Source organism: Triticum urartu, chromosome 2A (genome assembly GCF_056163025.1).
Source record: "Triticum urartu cultivar PI428250 chromosome 2A, HENAU_Tu73, whole genome shotgun sequence".
In the NCBI taxonomy this organism is placed as follows: Eukaryota; Viridiplantae; Streptophyta; class Magnoliopsida; order Poales; family Poaceae; genus Triticum; species Triticum urartu.
The window spans coordinates 606348115-606375134 of NC_141874.1; the positions used below are offsets into that span (position 1 = coordinate 606348115).

Here is a 27020-nt window from a genome sequence, read left to right on the forward strand (position 1 = left end):
AAAATCAATCGTGTGCTCTGAAGCTGGACATGATGAAAGCGTATGATAGGGTGGAATGGTCTTATTTAAAGGCCATAATGTTGAAGCTGGGTTTCACTGAGAGGTGGGTAAATATTGTTATGGGCATGGTAACAACGAATGAGTTTGCAGTTCTATTTAATGGTAAGAAGCTCAGCAGTTTCAAACCTTCAAGAGGAATCAGACAAGGGGACCCAATATCTTCATACTTGTTCTTGCTAGTAGTAGAGGGCCTGTCATGCCTTTTAAAATCTAAGAGTGAGTCATCCAATCTGCATGGACTATAGGTTGCGCCTTTGGCGCCACTAGTAAACCATCTTCTATTTGCTGATGACAGCCTGCTGTTCTTCAAGGCAAATAGCGTGGGAGCTAACGAGGTGTACCATGTTCTTGATACTTACTGTCATGCCACTGAGCAACACATCAACTACTCAAAATCGTCAGTTTATTTCAGCAAAGGGGTACCAGATACTGTGAGACAAGAAATAAAGGATATACTGAATGTTCCTAATGAAACCCTTAACGAGAAGTACTTGGGATGCCGTCTGACATTGGCAACTCCAAGAATGGAGCTTTTAAATACCTAAAGGAACAGTTGTGGAGCAAGGTCCAAGGGTGGATCGAGAGCACCTTGTCATATGCAGGCAAGTAAGTGCTAGTGAAATATGCCGCTCAAGTTATGCCAGTATTTTCAATGCCATGCTTCAAGCTGCCAAGGGGTTTATGCGAACACCTAAACATGATAATAAGGAAGTTCGGGTGGGGAAGTAAAGAGGGAAAACGGAAGCCACATTGGGTTCCCTGGAAGTATATGACACAGCCAAAGGGATTGGGGGCTCGGTTTTAAAGATTTTGAATTATTCAACCTAGCAATGTTGGCCAGACAGGCATGGCGCATACTGTAGAACCCTGAGACATTAAGCGCCCGTCTGTTAAAAAGCATCTACTACCCGTCCTCTGATTTCCTTGCGGCTGATCTGGGAAGTCACCGAGCCAAGTGAGAGCAATTGTTGAAGGCAGAGACATTCTGAAACAAGGGTTGATAAGAAGAATTGGTAATGGGGAGACGACACATATATGGACACATAACTGGCTACCACGAGACGAAATGCTTCACCCGTATTGGTGTCTATCACCCAACATGCCTACTTTGGTCTCGGAACTCATTGATCACACAACGGCTTCATGGAATAAGCAACGTGTTCTTGAAACTTTCATGCCAATGGACGTTCAGGTGATAATGGGAATCCGCTGTGCACACGGAACATGCCAGATTTTTGGGCCTGGCATTTTGATAAACATAGCATTTTCTCAGTCAAATCCGCTTACAATATGTTTGTGGCAACAAGACAGAGGAGAGAGGCTTGGCTCGAGAGTAATGCAGGGACATCTAGTTCGGTAGCGGAGGAGGGAGCATGGAAGTCGCTATGGAAAACAAAAGTCCCCAGTAAGATTCACATGTTTTTGTGGAGATTATCTAAACAGTCTTTGCCTACAAATGATGTCTGAGCTCATAGACATATGGCAGACTCCGACCAATGTGGTTTGTGCGGAAACCAAGACCCATGGCGTCATTCATTACTGGAATGCTCGTCATCACGGAGTGTATGGGCACTATCAGAAGAGGACATCACACATAAAATCATGTCCATTACAGAGCTTCATGCCAAGCAATGGTTATTTACACTGAAGGAGATGCTTCCCCATGATAAATTTGTCAAGATGGCCATTACTCTATGGTCGATTTGGTATGTTCGACGAAAGGCAATCCATGAAGGGATTTTCCAGAGCCCTCAAGCAACATATCTTTTTGTTCAAAGGTATGTTGAAGAGCTAGGGATTGTTGGCAACTTAAAACAACGACCCTTCCCACACCCCCAGACTCCAGCAGCACGTCGACTGAAACCAAAGAAACCACCACCGGGCTTCTGCAAAATCCACGTCGACGCGGGGGTGCGATTGCAAGGAGGATCGGCAGTAGCGGTATGCAGGGACGATGCAGGCAACTACATTGGTAGTTCGGCCTTAGTTATTGAAGGAAGTTTTGATCCATACTTTGGAGGCAGTAGCATGTCGCGAAGCACTATCCCTAGCAGAAGATCTGCATATTATGAAGTTTGTAGTTGATTTAGATTGCAGACAGGTGGTCCTGGACATCAATGCGAGATCGCGGGGCGATATGGAGCAATATTAAGCGAGATAAACCTTAAAGGTTGTTCCTTCCAGTGTAATTTTATTTTTGAGAGTCGTGCTGTTAATTATAAAGCATACAGTCTAGCTAAATTTTCTCTTTCTAGAGGCCCAAGTCGTTATGTTTGATTTGGTCAGTCCCATGACCAAAAACGCATCCCACGTCATGTGAAATAGGTGAATAAAGTGGTGTTTTACCCCTAAAAGGTTAAAATTGCCTAAAAAAGTTGTAAGTAAAAAGAACACTTTTTCAGATCCTGAAAAACTTTCTCAGTTATCAAAAGAAAATATACTACTCCCTTCATTTTAAAATATAGTGTGCCTGCGCTTTCCAAGGTCCAATTTTGACCATAAATTTAACCAACGAGACCAATTGCGGCGAGAGAAAAAATTATATAATTGAAAACTTCTTTCAAATACGAATTCACTGATATAATTTTTGCTCCCGCCACAATCGGTTTTGGTAGTTAAATTTATGATCAAAATTGAAGCACGGAGATAGAGGAAGTGAAATTGAGGTGCAATCTTAAGAAAAAGTCGCACGCGGCGGCTGACGCGACGCGTGTATCAGCCGGCAAAAGCAGAAACTACAGCTGTCCACGGAAAAAACCTTACATGTGAAGTTCAGATCTGAAGTGTTTAGCTTCCGAACAAACCCACGCCATCGGCCGAGAGAAGTTCCTCTGATAGATCCGCCCCGATCCCGCAGAACACCACGCCCTTCTTCATCCTCAGAAAGTTCAACATCTCGCCGCTTGTTTCCGGATCTGAGCGAGGGATCTGCGGCGTCGGGTCTCATTGGGGGAGGATGAACTGGATCGGGCGCAAGATCCACCTGTACAATGTCAACATCGGCCTCTACATGCTCGATTGGTGGGAGCGCTACCTCTTCAGTATCCTTTCACCCTTCGCTTCATGTTTTGATTTACTGAACTGCTAAAGAATTCGCCTTTTGCGTCATCTTAAGTGCGTTTTGGTGGTGCCGAGGTTGTTGCTTTCTGAATCTGATGCAACCCTGCAGCCGGTAGTGAGTTCTGTAGCTTATGGCATTTAGGGGTCTTTCTGGCTTGAATCTCATGCCTTGTGTGTTAAAGGAATTATTATATTTCTCGTTTTGACTAGGATGATTTAGAATTTATATTCTGGTTCTGGTCGCTCAAATCTTTAGTGTTTGGTAATTCGGAGGCTGTGGAATCTAATTAGAGTTTGCAAGGGTTTTTGTTTAGTTGTTAGTTGTGTAGAACCGATTTGATTCGTCCTGGCATATTCTCTAGACTACGATATCAGGCATCTCCAGTGGCCAACCAATTTGTCCATGTAAGCCAAGCTGCCTTCTGCATACCCTCCAACCTGGATAATTGACAACTACCAAGGGGCAGTGCAGGACTAAGCTTGCAGGCACGTGCCTTAGCACTTACTGTAAATCTGTCGATCTGCATCCTCAAACCAATTAGATCTTGCGCCTTGCAGAACTATGAAAAAAAATCTTATACAATGATGATCATGTGAATATCAATGCATAGATATATCACAAGTGAATCATCACAGAGAATGTGATGATAGAAAACCTGATAATCTTCTCAACTACGACACAGCAAGCCATTGCTAGATCATGCTAAATTTATTTGGCTGCAGCGCAAAATGCACACCATGTGTAAATTGTCATCTCCCATTGTTATTAAAATTACCTCTACTATAGTTTCATTTTCTAGCAAAGGTTACAATACGAAAAACTTAAAATAGCAGTGATCAGTATAAGCTCAGCATATTTTTTACACCAAACTAATCAGCTAGGAAAACAAACCTCATGCCCCTCTGTTCAAATTTCTATACAAACTATCCTTGTCTAAATGAATCCAGATAACTCCAACCCTAGTTATTTGGCAATGCATAACGTTGTACACCTTTTTTTACTCTCTTCACTCTTCCTGTAAATATTCCCTCTTGGAATAGTTCGTTACCCTCCCTTTCAAATTTCCAGTGTCAAGTTTTCCACATGCCAATGTTTTTTTGGTTTCCAGAAAATGCAAAACACTTTGCGTCTCACTGGATTGATAGAAAAGAAGGTTATGTACAGCTGTAGAAGTGTCACACCACAAACAATACCATGCCCTTACTCCCTCCTTCGCCCACAGCTGAGCTAAGGTTCATACTGTATCTTGCAATGCATGCAAAGATATTATGACTTGTCAAGTCTATCCACTATTCCACTCCCTTGCCTGTAGAATATGTGTACTGTGGGTATAGTGGAACTGTGAAATGTTGTTAGTCGCGAGGGACATTTGTTTTTCTCCCTTATGTTCTGTCAGCAACTTTGTGGAAATTGGGAAGGTTTTCAGGCGGGATAAAAAAAGTCTAAAAGATCTGGACTTTTTTCTATTGTATTTGAAGTTTCAACACTTGAATTGTTTCCAAGTACTGTTGGATCTCAGCAAGTTATTCAGAAAAGTTCAAAATATGTTATCACTTAACTGTTACAGATACATTGATGCTTTGCCTTCTCTGGTACATTCTTCGGTATCTCACTGGGTTCTTTCAAAGGTATATTCCTTCTAGCCTTGATCTGCTTACATCATTTCACATAAAGTTTTCAACACTTGAATTGTTTCCAATTACGGCATGTGCTGTAGGTTTTTCCTAGCGTCATGTTTTTATTCCCACGCAAAGACATCATCTACCACTTACTACTTACCATCATTCTCCTTCGGATCAGCTGTTGCAAGGAACTCAGTCCATGTACAATGCAAGGAGGTGTTTAGGGAGGTGCTTGTGAAAATGAACCGGTTTTTTCTTAAACATCGGTGCTTATTTTTATCGCACAGACGCTTACTTAGGCATGTCGGCCATGAAAACAAGCACCGGTGTTTAAGCAAAAGCCAGTTTATTTTTACAAGCACATCTCTAAACACCTCGCATTGTACGTGGTCTCAAAGAGTTATTCAAGCATAAGATCCTTTATATTATATCTTTTGTGGAAATATAAATCCATGAACATGGGAGTAGTTAAGCCAGCGAATTCAAGTATACAAACTTCCATTATTGGTGTGTCCCCGTTCTGAAAATGCTGCGACACCTCTGAAACTACCGCTTATTCAGTTGTCTATTTGACATATATGTCTCATATCTTGTTCGTTTGAATGTAAGCTGACCTGGCTTCTCTATGTGTTGTAGTAATCTGGAGACCATCCTACAAGGTGCGAACTATCTTCTACAAGGTAGTTGATCATCGAAGGCAAAAGCACATATGTTGATGGCTTTATGGAACGCCCCCCTGTAATCTATGTTTTGATTAGTCTCGTCTGAGAAACTAGAAAGGAACGATTTATGCGTTGTTGTGTTTGTAGCCGTCTTTTTCTGTATGTTTGCATTGTCCATGGTTGCTGTGGTATATTGATGCTGCTGATTCTCAGTTGACTGCCTGGAACTTCCGTAAATCAAGTCACCTCGGTTTGCACATCAGTAAAGCTAAAATTGCGGTTCAACTTTTAGTCTTCTCATTTTTCTTAGTTGGGTTCAACCTCTCCGGTAATTATGTTAGAGGATGTCATGAACTTGGCTATACACTGCCCATATGTATAGCCCTCTGTATTTTGGAATTTAGCTATTTTTTTTACCTTATGTATTGTGGAATTCAAGTAATTTTTTGCTGAAGCATTTTATTGCTAGTTTTGCGTGATTTCATACTGGTATCTTTGCCTTTGTTATCCGTGGACAAACTGACTGATGTATCCATCGTGATGCATGAAAACGCACAAATTTACTGTTAATAATTTGACTGATAGTTTTTCTGAATGAGAAGATGACTGAAGTCGAGCGGTTTTGGTTAGACGTACGATCGATCAACTTCTGCTGGTGGTTGCAACGTTGTTTTCTTTCTCCGGAGGAATCCTTGCTATCGAAGCACCAGTAATCCCAGCCTTTTCTCCACACACACAGAGTAATCCAGAGCGAGCTAGTCCAGGCTTGTACGTCAGTTTGTTCTGGAGCGTCAACCTTAGCCGCTCACGCTGAAGCAAGGCTCGGCCGTCACACGATCCCAGCTGTCGGGGCACCGCTTGAAATGCTGACCTGAGCCTCGTGAGCTGCCCCCGTCGTCCCCAGGTTCAGCGCCTATCGCTTCTAGCACGCCGTGTGCGTGCCCGTGTTAGTGTTCGTTGTGTGGGAGTTTCTGCCATCTCTCGCTGGGTTCAGGTTCAGCCATGTTCTACCTCGTGATATCGATCCCGGCGATCCTCCTGTTGCTCGTCCTGGCGCTGGGGTGCTACATGCTCGGCCGGAACCGCGGCTGGGCCGAGGCGGCCGCGCCGCAGCAGTTCGCGCCACCGGCGCCGCCCAAGTAGCAGCAGCTGCAGCGTGGAAATCTTCCTCAGTAACGCTATATGCTGGTTTCTTCCCCCCCTGCTTTGCTTCCAGCAGTACTGCAATTTCTTTCCTACGTTTGTCTTCTAGATGTTCTACTATGTTCTTAATCCTGCAAGGAGTGTTGATAGTTCAGCCTGGATGTCTCCCTTGCAACCTGTAAGACGGTGAATTGTTCCTCTTTCTTAATGCAAATGAGTTTGCTCTTTCGTCACAATAGCAGGTTGCGCAGGTAGACAGTCTCTGACCGCTTATAGTTACTCCCTCCATAAAGAAATATAAAAGCGTTAAGGCCTCTTTTGGTTCATAGGGTAGGAATATCATAGGAATAGGAATATCATAGAAAATGAGGTGACATGCATCTCACTTTTTATAGGGAAAGAGATGCCACTTGATTCATAGGATGGGATTTTTTTCATTGAGTCTAACCTAATGTTTTTTTCTCTTTGAATTGTGAAGGATTGATTCCTATCTTATATAGGAATAGAAATTAATTCCTACAAACCAAAGGGCTCCATAGGAATTTTTCCTACAAAAATCCTATTCTCTAGAAATCCTACAAAATTCCTCCAAAGCAAAAGAGGCTAGGGATTACAAGCTAAACTATCTAGCATGATGGCTTTAATTTGCAAGGCGTTAAGTTGTGTTTTGAAGTTCAGATTTACACTTCAAGCTTGCTAGAGTCAATTTTCAAGCTACATTACAATATGGCTCGTGCTAACTGAAATCTCACCATGTGGATCAGCAGTAAAAAGAAATAGATATTGTATAGTAAACAACAATTTGGGCGAAAGTAATACAGATCTATTATCAAGTTTCACCGGAATTACAAAGCACCTCAATCATAATAAAAATTACATCGAGATTCCGAGACCACCGAACGATCGTTACCGCCGCCAGAATGAGATGCCAATGCGCCGCTGTCGCCGCTCCCTCACAGGAGCCAGCTTGACCTTGTCGATAACAACCAGAAAGTCTTCGTACACGTACCCGTAAGGACCTGACACCAAATCTTGCCACATGCTGAAAACCCTAACCTCACCGCCCCAAGGAGATAACAAAAATCGACGCCGAAGCATCGTCGACTACGTCCAGATGGACGAACTCGAAGAGGATCGTAGTCCGGAAGAAAAACTCAAAGAAAATATGCCGCTATCCGCCCAAGCGTCGCACCTGCGACGACTAAAAAAACAAACCTAAACTACTAACCGGAGCGAAGACACCATGATTCCCTTCCCCGCCACTGGCAAGCAGGCAGAGGAAAGTCAAATCCACGAGTTCACCAACAAAGCCTGGATGGGAGAGTTTTCCCTAGCTGTCAAGGGATAAGGGAGCGAAAGAGAAACTGTAGAGTATAATGGTGTCGAGGAGCGTCAAATTTCTTGGTGGATCACCTGCAAAAATGAAAAATAAATCTTGGTAGATGACGTGTAGGTTTTCTTAGGAATTATAGTAAAATTAAGAAAAAGTTTTTTTCTTGGAATAAGCATTCAAAGACATTTTAGATTTAATCTTTGATAAGGAATCAATAGTAAGAATGTGAGCAGTAATCGTTGTAGAAAGAAACACAAAAACTACATGTGATCACCCTACCCACCAAACTAACTCAAAGTAGCCTCATAGTTTTTGAATACTATGACCATCGTAGGATAAAGACATCGCTGACCGACGATCGGCAGGCCATTACCAAGCGCGGTTCCTATTTGGCGCGTAGGTTATTGTACAGTGACCTAGCGCATACACCCCTCGCAGGCCTCCAGTGTATGAGCTGGCCAGTCTGATTTTTCTCACTCTGATTTTGGGAAGGTTCTATAACCTTCCTTGAACCGGTTTTTTTCCTTTTTGTTCTTTGTTTTTTCATCCGGTTTTTCTTTCTTGTATCTTTTTTTCAGGATTTCCTATTTCTTTTCTGCTTTTCTCCTTTTCTATTCAAATTTCCTTTTTCCATTTTTCATTTTTTTTTCTTCTTTTCCATGTTCACTTTTTATTTTATTTTTAGATTTCTTGTTCAATTTATTTTATTTTCATCTTTATTATTTCTTACCTTTTCTTCTTTTTATTTCTCATTTTGCGAACATCTTTCAAATTCATGCACATTTTTGGAAATCATGACATTATTTGAATTCCCTGACGTTTCCTGTGACCACATGATTTTCAAATTTGGGATTTTTTTTTACAAATTCATGAACATTTCGTTTGAAGCCCGTGAACATATTATTGAATAGAACAATTGTTTTTAGAAGTTTGGTAAAAAAATTGAAATTACCCAATATTTTCCATTTTTTAAACGCATGGACATTTTTTTAATTCATGGACAATTTTAATCAGTGAACGTTTATTGAATTGAAGTACTTCTTTAGAAATTTGGGACCATTTTGTTTTAATTCATGAATATGTTTAGAGTTCGTGAAAAACAATTCAAAATCACAAAGAGTTTTTGAATACTCACAAAGTTTTTTATTTCCCAAATATTAATTCAAAATAATGAACATTTTTTTGAATATATGATTATTTTCAAAACCACAAACATTTTTTGAATACGCCAAGATTTTATGTTTTCCCGATTGTTTTTTAAAATATGAACATGTTTTGAATTCACGAACATTTTATGATTTCTCAAACATTTTTCAAATTTTCCTATTTATTTAATTAGAAACTTTTTTTGAAATTCCAAATTATTTTAAAGGAAAAAAACAGCAAATAAAATAAAATGAATAAACAAGGACGTCCCGCCCCGCACATGGGCCGGCCAAAAATGTGTGTGTGAGGAGCTGTGGTGTGCGTTTCCTCCTATTTGGTGCGCTGGTCGCCAAATAGGAGGTCCCGCTATCAAGTTCGCAGCCACGAGTCTCAAATAGCATGGGCTCAAACCGCGAAGTGCATTAGGTGGACGGGCTCCAGGGGGCCGTTACTTTTCTTTATCAAAATACACTTTCGACACCACAAAAAAGATATGAAAATAAGTATGCAGATAATCATACATGTACCCCTGAAAAAAAGATACTCATATATGTCTAATATATATGTAGGAAATGTCATTAATATATATGTTACGTTGATATGTGGTGTACACAAAACATACAAATAAATATATTTAAATGGGCTTTGTTGTTGTTGTATTTTGCGTCAGTTTTTACTCTCTTTTTTGTAGCATGCAAATAATCATATTATTACTAAAGTTTTACATATACTTAGAGAACATGTATATTTATTTTTAGGAAAAAAGTTGATCTTCTTGACACATTTAAATGGTAAAAAAACAGAAAACATGCTCCCTGGGGCCCATCCTCTAAAACACCACACCCGTGCACAAACACCGAGCCAGCCAATATATACATGAAGCTAAATTATGGTCCACCCCAATCCTGAACCACATCTAGTGCAACTGCTAGCACTACAAAGTGCCAACTATTTGAAAACGCATCCATGGACTAACAAAATATTGTTGCCTTGATAAATCTATTTGTTATTTGAACTAATGCCGCCAACGCTAATTGGGAAAAAGTGTTGGATGCAACCAAACTCCTTACAAGTTGCCAAACATACATAACCATCTACATCCACATAACCGCACACTCACATGCATGTTGCTCATATGTAGTGAGCTAGTGAACACTCTCGGGCAGGAAGGAGGCCCATTGTCCATGCAAATCTACACTTAGAGCAACAAATTCTCCCCACCCTCTCAAGAAACTGCTAAAATGAATAAAAATACCACTTTACCACATTCCCTAAAGCCCCTTTATCCCTATTTTTTTCTTGAAGACCTACAAAAACAATTGTCTAGCCTTTATATTATGAAGAAGTTGGAGGGAACATACAATGCACTATAATGTGGCAACTTTTGGAGGCATGGGATTTTAAGCTCCCTCCTGCATCGTCGTGTTTGGTTGCCCATGCACTTGTCGCACTTGCCATGGTTGCCGCCCCGAACCCCAGATTGATCTCACTTCTGCCCTGTAACTCTTTTTGTATGGAGTTCGATCCTTGAGATTTGCAACTAGATGGAGGGTTGTATATTTATGGGGGTCAAGCAAGGGGTCGACGGCTTGACGAGATGAAGAGGGCGAAGGAGTGGACAAAGAGAAACAGAAATGTCGCAACAATTAGAGAGAAGCTTGATGAGTTGATCATTGCAAGAAAGGAGATGTTGGCTTAGGCTATACCATCAAAGGTACCCTCGGCAGAGAAGATGCAACAATAGAAGTAGTTGATGTGGCGAGAGATAAAAAAGAATGAGGAGAGAAGGTTGTAGACGTAGAAGCACAAAACCAACTTTTGAGGAGTGTAGACTTCATCTAAAGGAGAACCATCGAGGCAAGAGATGGCGAACAAGGAGAATCGGTTGATGGCCATGGATCCATGTGGGTGGATAAAAATACTAGATGTGTCGGGGGATGAGATGGTCGGAGATCTTGACATATATAGTGGAATGGAGCATCACACATTTGGGAGGAGGGAGTGGAATCAACCATGGCAGCATGTGATGCTCTTCGTGTTTGAGCTATGTGGATGATATTGCTTTTGGTTGATCTATGGTCTTGGATGATGTTCATCATGCATTTGCACCTCATGTTATGTTTGAATTTGAATTTAAAATTTTAAGATTATGAATTTGCAATGTTTTTCAATTGTGTGATGTTGAAGCATGAATATTTTTGTTTATACTTGTGTGAAATGGGACTTCAAATAAAATTCGTACAAAAGAACATATGAGAAATAAAAGAGAAAATAAATATAAAGGCAGTAGTTTAAGGAAAACTGAAAAAGGCAAATGGTCCCAACACTAAAAAGGTTAAATCGTCATGTAAACCATTTTTAAGACTATTTTTCTAGAAAGTTTGCTAGAGTTGCTCTTGGGTGGAAGGATAATGCACTGTGCACACGCGCATTGCAGGGAATAGAACAGAAAGGAAAAACTAAATGGCAGGCCCGCCGGTGGGCTTCGCCAAGATCCATGTCAACGCTAGTCTAGTGCAGTCAGGAGAAGGAGGAGTTGTGATAGCAATCTGTTGAGATTCAGTTGGTCAGTATCTAGGGTCCTTAGCCCTAGTTATTCGGGGAGTTAGAGATGTGGCGACACTTGAAGCGATAGCGTGCAGAGAGGCTCTCTCGCTAGCTAAGGATCTTCTCATCCATGACTTTGTTGTCGCAACAGACTCTAAGCAGGTTGCGGGAGATACTGAGAAGGGATCATACAGAATTATGGTAGATAATTGTAACACCCCGGATGTAACTTGCCATATTTGTAATTCCGACTTTTTCCATTTTCGGCTTTAAGTTATGAGATTCCCTTCGTGGTTGGGTTTTGTCTTTCGTTTTGCATTTTGTTCATGTCATGCATTTCATATCATGTCATCATGTGCATCGCATTTGCATACGTGTTCGTCTCATGCGTCCGAACCTTTTCCCCGTTTTCCGTTTCACAATCCGACACTCCCACATGCATCCGGCGCACCCTTCTTGTCTCTTTTCGTGAGCGGGAGTAAAACGTTCTCGGAATGGGCCGAGATATGTCAAGTGGCCTTGGTACATGAAAGTGCAACTATCCCTGGGTGGTTTTGGTAATTCCTAACAACATATAGGTCATTGAGCTAACATTATTCCAAGATTAATATTTCACGAAAAGCTCAATGAATGGCATGGCATGGATGAGGAAAGTGGATCCCTCCAAATTCTAAGGACAAAAAGTTTGGCTCAAGCTTGAAGCTCAAGACTCTACATTTTATATTTTAGTGATCCAAGATCACATTGAGTCTATAGGAAAAGCCAATACTATCAAGGAGGGATGAGGTGTTGCTTAATGGCTTGCTTGCTCAAAATGCTTAGTGATATGCTCCAAAATCCTCAACTACCTTCCCACATCCACATATGACCTAAACCAAAAGTCAAACTCGGCCCCACCGATTCTTTCTATCCGGCGCCACCGAGTTTCAAATGTCATAGCCACTGCCACAAACCCTAGGCAAATTGGTCTCATCGATAGGGATCTCGGTCTCACCGAGATGGGATTGTAATCTCTCTGTTTCACTTCGTAACGTTTCGGTCTTACTGAGATGAGCGATCTGTCCCACCGAGATTGCAATGTAAACTCTCTGTTTCCCTTTTGTAACACTTCGGTCTCACCGAGATGAGCGAATCGGTCCCACCGAGTTTACCTGACCAACTCTCTGGTTAGCTTATTACCAAAATCGGTCCCACCGAGTTTGAGTAATCGGTCACACCGAGATTACGTTATACCCTAACCCTAACCATATCGGTCCTACCGAGTTGCATCTCAGTCCCACCGAAAATCCTAACGGTCACTAGGTTTGCTGAATCGGTCCGACCGAGTTTAACCATTCGGTCCCACCGAGTTTGGCAAATTGTGTGTAACGGTTAAATTTTGTGTGGAGGCTATATATACCCCTCCACCCACTCTTCATTCATGGAAAGAGCTATCAAAACATACCTACACTTCCAATACACATTTTCTAAGAGAGAACCACCTACACTTGTGTTGAGGTCAAGATATTCCATTCCAACCATATGAATCTTGATCTCTAGCCTTCCCCAAGTTGCTTTCCACTCAAATCTTCTTTCCACCAAATCCAAATCCTGTGAGAGAGAGTTGAGTGTTGGGGAGACTATCATTTGAAGCACAAGAGCAAGGAGTTCATCATCAACACAGCATTTGTTGTTTCTTGGAGAGTGGTGTCTCCTAGATTGGCTAGGTGTCACTTGGGAGCCTCCGACAAGATTGTGGAGTTGAACCAAGGAGTTTGTAAGGGCAAGGAGATCGCCTACTTCATGAAGATCTACCGCTAGTGAGGCAAGTCCTTCGTGGGCGACGACCGTGATGGAATAGACAAGGTTGCTTCTTCGTGGACCCTTCATGGGTGGAGCCCTCCGTGGACTCGCGCAACCGTTATCCTCCATGGGTTGAAGTCTCCATCAACGTGGATGTACGATAGCACCACCTATCGGAACCACGACAAAAACATTTGTGTCTCCAATTGCGTTTGAATCCTCCAAACCCTCCTCTTTACATTCTTGCAAGTTGCATGCTTACTTTCCGCTGCTCATATACTCTTTTGCATGCTTGCTTGAATTGTGTGGAGATTGCTTGACTTGTGCTAAGATAGCTAAAATCTGCCAAGAACTAAAATTGGGAAAAGGCTAGATTTTTATTTGGTCAAGTTGTCTAATCACCCCCCCTCTAGACATACTTTCGATCCTACAAGTGGTATCAGAGCTCTCGTCTCCATTTGCTTTGATTTCCATAGCTTTTGGCGGTCATAGCCTTGGTTTCACAACCTAGGAGCGTATGGCGTCTAGCGAGGGAAATTATCACCGTAGAGGTCCTTACTTTGATGGCACTAATTTTGCTAGTTGGAAGCATAAGATGAAAATGCATATTCTTGGACATAACCCCGCCATTTGGGCTATTGTGTGTATTGGCTTGCAAGGTGAATTCTTTGACGGGAAAGAACCGAATCGTGAAGCCACCGCGGAAGAGTTGAAAATGCTGCAATACAACGCTCAAGCTTGTGATATCCTCTTCAACGGATTGTGCCCCGAAGAATTCAACAAAATTAGCCGTCTTGAGAATGCAAAGGAAATTTGGGATACTTTGATAGATATGCACGAAGGTACCGACTCCGTCAAGGAATCCAAATTGGATGTGCTTCAAAGTTAACTTGACAAGTTCAAAATGAAGGATGGTGAAGGTGTTGCTGAAATGTACTCTAGGCTTGCTCTTATCACAAATGAGATTGTCGGCTTAGGGAGTGAAGAGATGACCGATAGATTCATCATCAAGAAGATCCTAAGAGCCTTGGATGGAAAATATGATACCGTGTGCACATTGATCCAAATGATGCCAAATTACAAAGATCTCAAGCCAACGGAAGTCATCGGAAGAATTGTTGCTCATGAGATGTCACTCAAGGATAAAGAGGAACTTCACAACAAATCAAGTGGTGCTTACAAAGTCTCATGTGAAACCCCCACATCATCGAGTGAGAAACAAACCTTCAATGAAGAATTGAGCTTAATGGTGAAGAACTTCAACAAGTTCTACAAGAGTAGAAGCAAAGAGAGAAGCTCCAAGTCAAGGTCCTACAATGACAAAAGATATTCTAGTCGAGAGCGAAACTGCTACAATTGTGGAAGGCCCGGACACTATTCCAATAAGTGTACGGCCCCCTACAAGAGAAGAGAAGATTCTCCCAAGAGATGAAGTAGAGGAGAAGAATCACCATCTAGAGAAAGAAGGAGTAGAGATGATCGTTATGAACGAAGACCCTCACGGAGAAGCAAGGATTCGGAGAGAAAGGACAAGTCATCAAGGAGCTACACAAAACGAAGACATCAAGCTCATGTTGGTGAATGGGTATCCGGCTCCGACTCCGACAACCACTCCGAGAGAAGCTATCACTCCGACTCCGAATATACTCAAGATGAAGGTGTTGCCGGTCTAGCACTTGTGACAACCAACTCCTACGACATATTTGACTCACCAAATGAAGGAGTTTGAACATGCTTCATGGCTAAAGGCCCAAAGGTATCACACCCCGAGTATGTTGATTTCAATAGTGATGAAGATGACTTGTTAGGTGATGATGATTTACTTGTTGACAACTCTAGTGATGAATACTGTGATGAAACGTCAATTAATCATGCTAATCAAGATAAAACGAATGGCAATGATAAGGAGAAGATTCAGTCTCTAACTAAAGAACTAAACACTCTTAAGTTAGCTCATGAAACTATCTTAGGAGATCATCAAGAACTTTTAAGGACTCATGAGAAATTACGCTTTGAAAAGCTCAACCTTGAGCAAGAGCATGAGTTCTTAAAAGCAATCAATGATGATCTTCGTAAGAAAAGTTCTTCTTACATTGCCAAGCGTTTACTCTTATCCACTTACATGCCTCAAGTCAAGTCTAGTAACAAGAACAAGAAAGATTCTTCCTCTAGTAGTAACAATAATCATGCTAAATCCAATATTGTTCCTTCTAGTAGTTCTCTTGATTCCACTAATGATTCTCTTAGCCAAGTTACACTTGAGCAAGAAAATAGCTTATTGAAGGGAATTATAGAGAAAGGTGTTTACAAGAACCTTGCCGGAAGTAAGCAATTCGAGGAAATTGTACGCAAGCAAGGAAGGCACCGGAAGAATCAAGGTGTTGGTTTTGAACGAAAGTTCAATGCCAATGGAGTTGAGTGGGAAGAAGATCAATACCCCAAGACAAAGTTTGTTCCTCAACAAGAGAAGTATGATCCTACTTCTTTCAAAGGGACACAAGCTCAAGATGATCTTCCACCACAAGACCACAAGCAAAAAGGCAAGGACAAGCTTCAAGAGGAAATTGATGCATTTGAAGAAGCTCCTAAGGCCTTGGTCAAGTGGGTTCCCAAGACTACTTCAAGTTCCACTTCATCAAGTACAACTACAACACCGAGGATTCCCATCAAGATGGTGTGGATCCCGAAGAAGAAGAACTAGAGAGTTCTTGAGGGTGACTCCGCCAACATACTTCACTCTTATCATCTTGGCAAGAACAAGTGCAATCAACTTCCACATTTTGCACTAGTTCAAGGAGTCACAAACCCTCTTGTTGGTAAGACAAGGGACAAGGTAACCTAAAAGCTTTCATAGACATCATCTTGTGTGTGCATCACTTTATGTCTATGGATATCCTTATTTGTTCCTTGTGGGACTAACCCGTGTAGGTATTGAAAGTGCAACTCACTCCAATGGATAGCTTCAAATGATCTACATCAACATTGAGCATCCACATCTTCAACATCTACATGAATTCATCATCGACAAAATCCAAGGTTAGTTCATCCCTCTTAGGGGGGATCTCACATCTAGGGGGAGCTTTACTCTAAGAATTGAGCTAAAGCAACTCTAATGGTGTGAACACAACAATGCTTTATGTAAAAGTGGTAACCTCACTTGTGCTTAAACGATGAGTATGACCTATGATCAAATGTTCTCATTTGACTCCTAAGTCAATATACTCATATATAGATGACCTAGCCATCGCAAATTGTTTGATAGATGCTAGAATTGGTTGTGCATGCTTTGCCACATATTTCAATTGCCATTTTATTGTGTGAGCATGTTGATTGCATATTTTACTCATTCGAGGACATCCACTTGTTGTTTTGATTGATTGGTTTTCTTTTCTTTTGCCAAGTGGATGGACAAGAATGCCTAAGAACCCTCTCTAGCTATCTATGCTTTTCTCGTCTCAAACTCTATTCATGCTACATCACAAAATTTGATTAAGTCAGATTCGAACCACTCTGTGTGAGGAGCACTCGGAGTCCCCGATTCGTCATAGACTTAAACTTCCAAAACTTCTTTGTGCAATTTGGTCTGACCGATTCATCCATTTCGGTCATACCGAGATCACTAAGTCGATCTAGGTTTTCAATCTCGGTGCAACCGATTTGAACCTTTCGGTCACACCGAGTTTCAGTAACTGTTTGTAGTTATGAATCTCGGTGCCACCAAGTTGTTCCACTCGGTCACACTGACAGGGTCGGGCTATATATACCCACGGGTCAAATTTTGGAAAACTTTTTGAACCTCCTCGATCCGCGCTTAGCCCGCTCTACCTCCAGGGTCTCCGGATCGTCTTCCTTGTCGCCAGCCGCCTCCTGCCGCTAGTCTCCGCCGCCGTCAACGGGAATCATCCCCGCCGTTGCCACCGTAGCGAGTTCATCGCCGAACTAGGGTATGAACTCAATCACTGTGCTATCCCTATCTGATTCCTAGCACATTGTGTTCGCCATGTATCTTGCCATGATTGAGATCATTCTTATCCAGTCAAAACACTCCATAGTTTAGTCGTGAATTGAAAATTTAGGGTTAGGTTTCCGCCGAAACCATCTTGGACCCACCGAGTTGTGGAACTTGGTACCACCGATTCGGCTCAGGACATTGCACATGTAATTTTCGGTCTGACCGAGAATTGCAAATCGGTGTGACCGAGTTCAGGACTTTGTGAAACCCTAGCAGTCTCGGTGCCACCGAACTATGACTCGGTCTGACCGAGTTCACTAGTTTAGGTTCCAACAGCTGCTTCGGTATCACCGAGTTTACAAATCGGTTGATCCGAAATGCTTTCTGTGGAAAACTAAAACTAAGTTTGTGACTCATTCTTTTGCAAAAACCTCTGCATTTTGTGATGCTCATCCACTCTATCTCATCTATATCTATTCACAGGGTCTGCTATCAGTGTTTGCAATATGTCTGATCAGAGGGCATGCAATTAATTTGCTACACATATTTGATGTGCCACGGAAATTCAAGGTCATGAGCCTCATGGTTGAGACTATCAAGAGGACAGTAGCAGACCAAAAGAGAAGTTGTGGATATGCCCCACAAATTCAGGAGTTGATTAACTCAAAGATGGGCACATGAAAATATCAGTTGGATAAGGAACACTTTGTTCTCTATCCTGACTTTGAGGACAACCAAGTGGTTATGGATGAAGATGAACCATCCTCAGTACAAGCACAAGCCAAGAGAGAGAAGGCAAAAACAGAAAAAGCTGCAAGGATGCCAACTACTGAAGAAGCATCTCAGTATCTCCTGAAGAGCAATCAAGATCAGCTTGGCTACCTGATTGCATCCACTCTGAGGATTGAGAAGGGACTGGCCACCCTGACTCAAAACCAGGAGAGCTTGGAAAGAATCGCGGAGCAAAAATTCTATGACTTGGATGTGAAGGTAACTGAGATTCAGTCTGTTGTGGAGCAACTTCAAGATGATATGCAGGAGAGGAAGGGCAAGACAACCACTGATGCATTTGCCAGAGTGCCTAGAGCTTAGAGGTCTGCTGCAGTGCCTGTTCCAGACACCAGAGCCACGTCATCTGCACCAGCTACAGCTTCAGTGCCACCAGCTCCAGCACCTACTCCATCAGCTCCATCTACTTCGACTGAAGCCTTCGTTCTTGGAGTTCTCCGGACACCACCACCTGAAGACCAAGCTTGAGAGACGTTTTAGTGCTATGCATTTTCTATGAAATTTTTGGTAACTTGTTGCCAAAGGGGGAGAAACATGTATAGATCATAGGCTTCGAGAGAGAGCGTTGCTTTTTATTCTCTCTTGCTTTGATGGTTGAACTTTGTTTGTCTTTTGATTGCTTGAGATACTATGCTATTATCTGTGAGACATTGATGATCATGTGGTTGATCATAAGCTACACTTATGCTTGTTAGATGATATTATCTTACTTATCCTTATATGATCATTCACTTTGCTTGGTGATGAGTGCATGTATTCAATCTTTATTATTTTGAGTGCTCCACCAAGATGTATGTGACATGGAAGAGTAACCCATGATCCTAACTCATTGTGCATTTGCAGTCCAAAGCAAATCTTAAGATATGCACAAATTTAGGGGGAGCTCTTGCTTTTCACATACTTCTCAAAGCGACAATATCTTTCACTCTTATTATCATTTGTCGAAGCTTTGATCTATATGTTGTCATCAATTACCAAAAAGGGGGAGATTAAAAGTGCAACTATCCCTGGGTGGTTTTGGTAATTCCTAACAACATATAGCTCATTGAGCTAACATTATTCCAAGATTAATATTTCAGGAAAAGCTCAATGAATGGCATGGCATGGATGAGGAAAGTGGATCCCTCAAAATTCTAAGGACAAAAAGTTTGGCTCAAGCTTGAAGCTCAAGACTCTACATTTTATATTTTAGTGATCCAAGCTCACATTGAGTCTATAGGAAAAGCCAATACTATCAAGGAGGGATGAGGTGTTGCTTAATGGCTTGCTTGCTCAAAATGCTTAGTGATATGCTCCAAAATCCTCAACTACCTTCCCACATCCACATATGACCTAAACCAAAAGTCAAACTCAGCCCCACCAATTCTTTCTAAGCGGCGCAACCGAGTTTCAAATGTCATAGCCACTGCCACAAACCCTAGGCAAATCGGTCTCACAGATAGGGATCTCGGTCTCATCGAGATGGGATTGTAATCTCTCTGTTTCCCTTCGTAACGTTTCGGTCTTACCGAGATGAGCAATCGGTCCCACCGAGATTGCAATGTAAACTCTCTATTTCCCTTTTGTAACACTTCGGTCTCACCGAGATGAGCGAATCGGTCCCACCGAGTTTACCTGACCAACTCTCTGGTTAGCTTATTACCAAAATCGGTCCCACCGAGTTTGTGTAATCGGTCCCACCGAGATTACGTTATGCCCTAACCCTAACCATATCGGTCCTACCGAGTTGCATCTCAGTCCCACTGAAAATCCTAACGGTCACTAGGTTTGCTGAATCGGTCCGACCGAGTTTAACCATTCGGTCCCAACGAGTTTGGCAAATTGTGTGTAATGGTTAGATTTTGTGTGGAGGCTATATATACCCCTCCACCCACTCTTCATTCGTGGAGAGAGCCATCAGAACATACCTACACTTCCAATACACATTTTCTGAGAGAGAACCACCTACACTTGTGTTGAGGTCAAGATATTCCATTCCAACCATATGAATCTTGATCTCTAGCCTTCCCCAAGTTGCTTTCCACTCAAATCTTCTTTCCACCAAATCCAAATCCTGTGAGAGAGAGAGTTGAGTGTTGGGGAGACTATCATTTGAAGCACAAGAGCAAGGAGTTCATCATCAACACACCATTTGTTACTTTTTGGAGAGTGGTGTCTCCTAGATTGGCTAGGTGTCACTTGGGAGCCTCCGACAAGATTGTGGAGTTGAACCAAGGAGTTTGTAAGGGCAAGGAGATCGCCTACTTCGTGAAGATCTACCGCTAGTGAGGCAAGTCCTTCGTGGGCGACGGCCGTGATGGAATAGACAAGGTTGCTTCTTCGTGGACCCTTCATGGGTGGAGCCCTTCGTGGGTTGAAGTCTCCATCAACATGGATGTACGATAGCACCACCTATCGGAACCACGACAAAAACATCCGTGTCTCCAATTGCGTTTGAATCCTCCAAACCCTCCTCTTTACATTCTTGCAAGTTGCATGCTTTACTTTCCGCTGCTTATATACTTTTTTGCATGCTTGCTTGAATTGTGTGGAGATTGCTTGACTTGTGCTAAGATAGCTAAAATCTACCAAGAACTAAAATTGAGAAAAGGCTAGATTTTTATTTGGTCAAGTAGTCTAATCACCCCCCTCTAGACATACTTTCGATCCTACAGTACACCACTGGTAGACCGCCTGTCAAATTTCGTTCCATTTGGAGGTTGTTTGATGCTCCAACGGTTTACCGGGTGACCGCAAAAGCCCCTTGTGTGTTGCAGCCCAACACCCTTCTAAAACAGCCCAATAACCCATCTAAACCATATCCATGTCCTCCATCATTGGATCACGATCGTGTGGGCGAAAACCGCACCTCATCTGGACACTCCAAACTCCCTCTACCTATAAATATGTGCCCCACCTCGAAAATCCGGGTCCAAACCCTAGCCCAGCTCCTCTCTCCATGTCGGACACGTCCGGACGGCGCCGGACGCGTCCGCCACCGCGCCCCGTCCAACCGGAGCTTGCCACGTGGCCCTCCGCCGCCCGCAGCCGCCGCGGCCCGTGGGGCCCGAAGTCGGCCCGCACGGGCCCACACGCCCGCGCCGCCCGGCCACCTCCTCCCATCGCGCGTGCGTCGCCGCCTCCTCGCGCCCGCCGCCGCCACCACGCATCACCGCTGCCACCGCCACCACGCATCACCGCCGCCTCCGTCCTCTTCCGCTGCTGCGCCGGATCCGGCCGGAGTTCGTCGCCCCGACCTCGGCAGTGCGCCGCCCGGCCACCTTCCTCCTCTCCGGCCACCTCCCTGGCCAACTCCGGCGAGGTCCCCCCAGATCGGGATGAGATCCACCACCCCCGTCAACCAAGCGCCGTCCCGCGACCCGGATCCTTCCGTCCCGCTCCGTCTCGTCCCGCGTTGACTTTTCGCGAGGTGAAATATCACCAAGTCCCGGAGGTCTTTGTAATTTTCATTCCATGTTCATCATGTCGTATCTCGGTGACTGTGGCTCCAAATCATGCATATGATATGTCGAATTGTTCATCTCATTGAGCTCTCCATGCTAGAAGTGTTCCCATGCATGTTACTATCCATTATGATGCCATTTGCATTGTTGCAAGAGTGCTATAAAATGTTAACTGATGGTACTTATTAGATCATGATGTTTTTTCATTTTTGTTGCATTTGATGTGTGCATTATTTGAGTATGAGGTCTAAATGTGTTTTGAACTAAAACATGCCATCTTTGCGAAGGTGCAAACCATGTATTTTTGTGATCTATGTGGTGACTAGAACAAGCATGCAAACTAAGCCCCGTGATGTTGCTGTTTTTAGGGACTTAGGATTTTGCTAAGTCTTTTTCCCTGCTGTTATTTTGATGTCATATAAACTTGATGCTACATAGTGATCCGTGATTATTTTGGGATACTTCAGTGAGGATGTTTTCAACATGTAGTTATGCTCTATCCATCCATGCCCATGTTTGAAATTATGGGGTGCTCTAGAATGTCATTTGCTTGGTCTACTTTTGCTACAAAATGTTCCTGGCAGATTGTTAACATGTTAATTAATATTGCCATGGTTGTTGCTAGTGATCCATGCATCCTATGAACATGATCTTGCCATGGTTAGCTTCATGAACATGTCATCTTTCTATTGGTATGCTTATGTTGTCATTTAATGCTTTGTGGTGAGTAGCATGAGCTCGCAAAGTTGCTATCATAAATCTGTTTATGCCATGCTCTGTTTTTCTTCCAAGTCTGAAACTGTTAATAAAACTTGCTATGTTTACATGGGTGACATCATATCTTCTGTGCCTTTTTGGCTCATTTTCACTAAGGGACTTTTTTGGTATGCATTTAGTAGAATCATGTCATGCCTTTGTTTTCTATGATATGTTCCTATAGCATGTTGTTTGATTGCTCTAAACAGTGCTTCCTGATATTGTTTTTGACATGTTAGTATTTTCACTAAGTATGTGAAGCTGATATCTTTTGCACTTTTGCCATGCTTTCTTGAACCTGTTCTAGTGTGATTTAGCCGTAGCTCAGTGTTCATGTTTTGTCAAGCATCTCTTGTACATCACTGTCATATGCTTTGTTGTTATGTTGGAGTGCAGTAGCTTAGTTCCTTGTTGCATTCAAAGTGCCATCATGCTGTTAATCGCACGATAGCATCAACCTTGTTCTGCTTGCCATTTGCAAACCGTGCATCCGTTACCGGTGATCTTTATATCAATTTCAACCAAAATCATCTCATATTTCCAGCGCCATACTTGGTGTGCCAAGTTGATGCCTTGATCATTATTTCCCTTCCGGAGCACTGATGAGGACATGACTACCTTGGATACGACCAAAAATATTGCATACATGCATATTTGTCAGGTGATTTCTAGTGCAAACTATTCAATAATCTATTTATGTTATCCAGAACAAAAATACTTCACACACTTTTGTGTTTTGTCTAATTGCAGGTGTATGGGACATTTGTACAATCCACATATGAAGATAAGGGAAAAAGAGAAGTTTAGGTTCTGTTCAAAAAGTCCTCTCGCGTCACTTTTGGGCCAAGAGAAGATAAGAGTCCAAGTCTCTCACGTTCTGGATTCAGATTCAGACTTCACATACATACCTGAATCAAAACGCCAACAACTTCTTCATATAGACTCCGAATTGGGTGATTCTTTTTCTGTTGGAAAGTAGATTTCGTGCTCTTTCCAACCCAATTGGATTCACCTTCAAATTCGTTCAGAGCATTGAGATATCGACGAAACAATCTGATGCTGCAGCAGAATCCGAGTCAAACAACAACTCCAAAGTTGTTGCATCACCTCCACTTGGGCCCATGAGCCTTGTATGACCTAGGGTTAGTTTTAGGCTGCCTTGGGACGTCCTTCCACCTCCTTGGCCGCCACCCCTTGCTCCTATATAAATATATCCATCTAGTAGTTTTTTCCTTGGGTTTTGTTTAGATTAAAAGTTCGCCATAGCTGCAACTTCACATACTTTGTTTGTGTCCAACGACCAGACCAAGACGTCACAGAACCCCACCTTCATCAATAAAGCTTTCCTCTTATATTCGCAATATCCAAATTGCAATTTCAATTTCTTGCTTGTTCTTCGTTGCTTGCAGGAAATAGACCCTCCTGGTCAGGTTGATCGTGCTCCGGCGTGGTCAATAATCTCTTGGAGTTGGTTTAGAAATTGCTAAGGCGCGACGTCCTCACACGTTCATAGTCGGATCGTCAAAGTTGACTTCCACCAAAACGATAGCCACCATCTCATCGAAAGATCGGGCCCCTCGCCTCTATCAAGTGGTATCAGTTTTCAGGTTGCTCGATGAGAATTTCCAGTTTTTCCTAGATTAGATTTATTTTCTTACCTATTGTCCAAGAAAAAGCCACAAAAAAGTTAGAACTATTCATTCTTTGTCCAAGCCAGTCTGAGCCTTTGCAATTTTCTTTTCATTGCTTGCGTAGTTGAATTATCGATTGCATCGTCGTGTCGAGTTGTGTAGCGACCAGACCTCAGACAGTCTGATCTCTGTGCTCCGGTGTCATTCCTGGATCAGTAATGCTGACACCACACAGTACTCGGAGGATTTATAACAGAGTAGCAATCACACACTTATTACATCGAGTGTCTCCATAGAGAACTTATTACAATAAACATGGCTTAAGGCCATCTAATAATGATAACAGCGGAAGGCTTGGAAGATAAGTGAGTCCATCAACTCCAACGGCATCACTGAGTATAGAACCACGACCTAAAAACTCCTTAATCGTCGTCTGAAAAGTCTGCAACATTAACGTTGCAGCCCGAAACGGGTCAGCACATGGAATATGCTGGCAAGGTAACACATAGAGAATAATGGAATGAAACAGCTATACTATATGCATATTTGGCTGGTGGAAAGCTCTATGGTTACAGTTTTGCGTAAAGCCAATTTTCCCTACTTCAAAGGAATAAATTTAATTACTATCATGGTGTTTGTTAAACATTGAGAATGGTTGACAGCATTCTCAATCCCAATTAAGCATCATCATTAAACAAAATCCAACAAAATTAATTTAGAATAACATGTTGAGATTCACATGATAATCGAGGTACTAGATACTCAAGATGTCCATAACCGAAGACACGGCTAACCATGATTAGTTTATTACACTCTGCAGATGTTTGCGCACTTTTCCCCACAAGACTCGATCGCCTCCGTTTGGTTTCTCGCACTACATGGTGTTTGAGAAGACGGATGACCGAGACATAGTCTTTCAGAAGCGCTAGCACCTTACGATCGGGTAGACCGTACCACCTACATCCCCTACATCTGCTAGTCTACCACTGTAAGAGTTCGCACGACTTAGTCAACTATGCTAGAGCCCATAATAGCTTGTGGCTGCACATGGAAGTTTCTAGTATGAATAGTCTCATGATCCCTTTGAGCCTGGGTGGCGGTCCAAAAGAAAACAGGCAAGTCCTGGAATACCCAGGTGCCTCAATCCACCCATATGTGTGTTTAAGTTGCCACCTTAGATAAACCATTAATTAACGAACTCACATCTGTCATGGATATCACTCACCCAATCCACGTCTACTAACATAGCATGGCATAATAAGCAAATGTAGAAGTAACTCCCAAAGGTTTGATAATAAACAGGTAATAGGTTTATTAAACTGCATGGATATCAGTCAACTACTTCCCATCCCATAATTTATTTAGATCCTAATTATGCAATGTGTGAGGATTGATCTAATGCAGTAGAACTGGGTAGTAGGAAAGGTATGATCAAAGTGTTACTTGCCTTGCTGATGATCCGGGAAACCTAGCGATTCGAAGTAACAAGCGGCGCACTCCGGGTACTCTATCGCAAACAAACAAACAAGTATACAATAAGTACTCATCTAATGCACAGGTAAAACTCAAATAAGAGATCTAACCAAAAGGTTCAACTTAAGAACTCCGGTTTGCAAAAAGAATCAAATCGAACGAAGCAACGAAAGTCAAACGGCGAAAGAAAACAACTTCGTTCTACTAATCTGGATCTAGGGCAATTTTTACAGTAGCAAAAACTTGTTTAAGTTGGTTAAACGGATAGAGGGTTTCGAGACGAAACTCTAGGCGCTTGAATCGCCTGATTCCGATAAACGAGCGAAAAGTTATACTAAAAAGAAAATCGGATCAGGAATCGCGATCAGAAAAATCGCGGATTAAATCCGAGAAAAAGAAAAACGACGAACGCTCGCTATTTAAATAAACCAGAAAAACTGATCTATTTAAAAACAAACCGAATCTAAAAAAACCGACGGTTTTTCAAAAAAAATTAAAAAAAAACAGTGCGGAAAACGAGGCGGCGAACCACGGGCAGCGGCGGCGGGGGGGGGGGGGGGGGGGGCAGCGCTGGGGCTAGGGTTTTCGGGGGCTGGGGCGCTGGCTTCGGCTGGGCCTCCCCCCGGCTTTTATAGCCTAACGGGCCGGGAGTCCTAGTCGTACACGGCCCTAGGTCGGTTCGTTGTTTTTTTTAATAATTACGCGCAGAAGAAAAATAAAAAGAAATACTAAACGGACTCCAAAAATCCCGAAATAAATTTTCCCGGGCTTCTAAAATCAAGCCGCACAAGGTGAACATTTATTTGGGGCCTAAATGCAATTTTGAAAAACACACATTTTTCCTAAATTCAAATAAAATAACGAAAAACTCCGAATTAAAATCTTATTTGATTTTTATTATTAAATCATCAATATTTCTTTATTTTGGGAAAGTCATTTTATTCCCTCTCTCATATTTTTGTAATAAAATAATTGATGATAAAATAAATAAAATCAAATAATCCTATTCTCAAAATTTGAGAAAACTCAAATATGAAAATAATGAATTCCCCAACTCTCTCCGTGGGTCCTTGAGTTGCGTAGAAATTCTAGGATCAAAACCAAACGCAAACAAAATATGATATGCAATGATGATCTCATGTATAACATTCCAAATTGAAAATTTGGGATGTTACAAACCTACCCCCCTTAAGATGAATCTCGCCCTCGAGATTCGGGTTGGCTAGAAAATAGGTGAGGGTGGTCCTTGAGCAAATCTTCCTCTCGCTCCCAGGTGGCTTCATCCTCTGTATGGTGGCTCTACTGAACTTTGCAAAACTTGATAACCTTGTTGCGGGTGACTCGGCTGGCAAACTCGAGAATCTTAATTGGTTTCTCCTCGTAGGTCAAATCGTTATCCAACTGAATTGTTTCCAATGGCACTGTATCTCTTAAAGGTATGTCAGCCATCTCCGCATGACACTTCTTCAACTGGGAAACGTGGAACATATCATGAACTGCTGACAATCCTTCATGCAATTCCAACTTGTAGGCCACTTCTCCCATACGCTCCAAAACTTGATATGGTCCTACAAATCGTGGCGCTAACTTTCCCTTAACTCCAAAACGCTTTGTTCCCCG

The 27020-nt window shown here is 42.3% G+C and overlaps 1 protein-coding gene across 1 annotated transcript; it reads left to right on the plus strand.

Annotated features, from left to right (window-relative positions):
• Positions 1 to 2787: 2787 nt before the first annotated feature.
• On the plus strand, positions 2788 to 5873 carry LOC147986187 (uncharacterized). Its single transcript, XM_087544535.1, has 3 exons — positions 2788 to 3101; positions 4689 to 4749; positions 5380 to 5873. The coding sequence occupies exons 1-3, from the start codon at positions 3017 to 3019 to the stop codon at positions 5429 to 5431; spliced, it is 198 nt and encodes a 65-aa protein (XP_087400661.1). The 5' UTR covers positions 2788 to 3016; the 3' UTR covers positions 5432 to 5873.
• The last annotated feature ends 21147 nt before the right edge of the window (positions 5874 to 27020 follow it).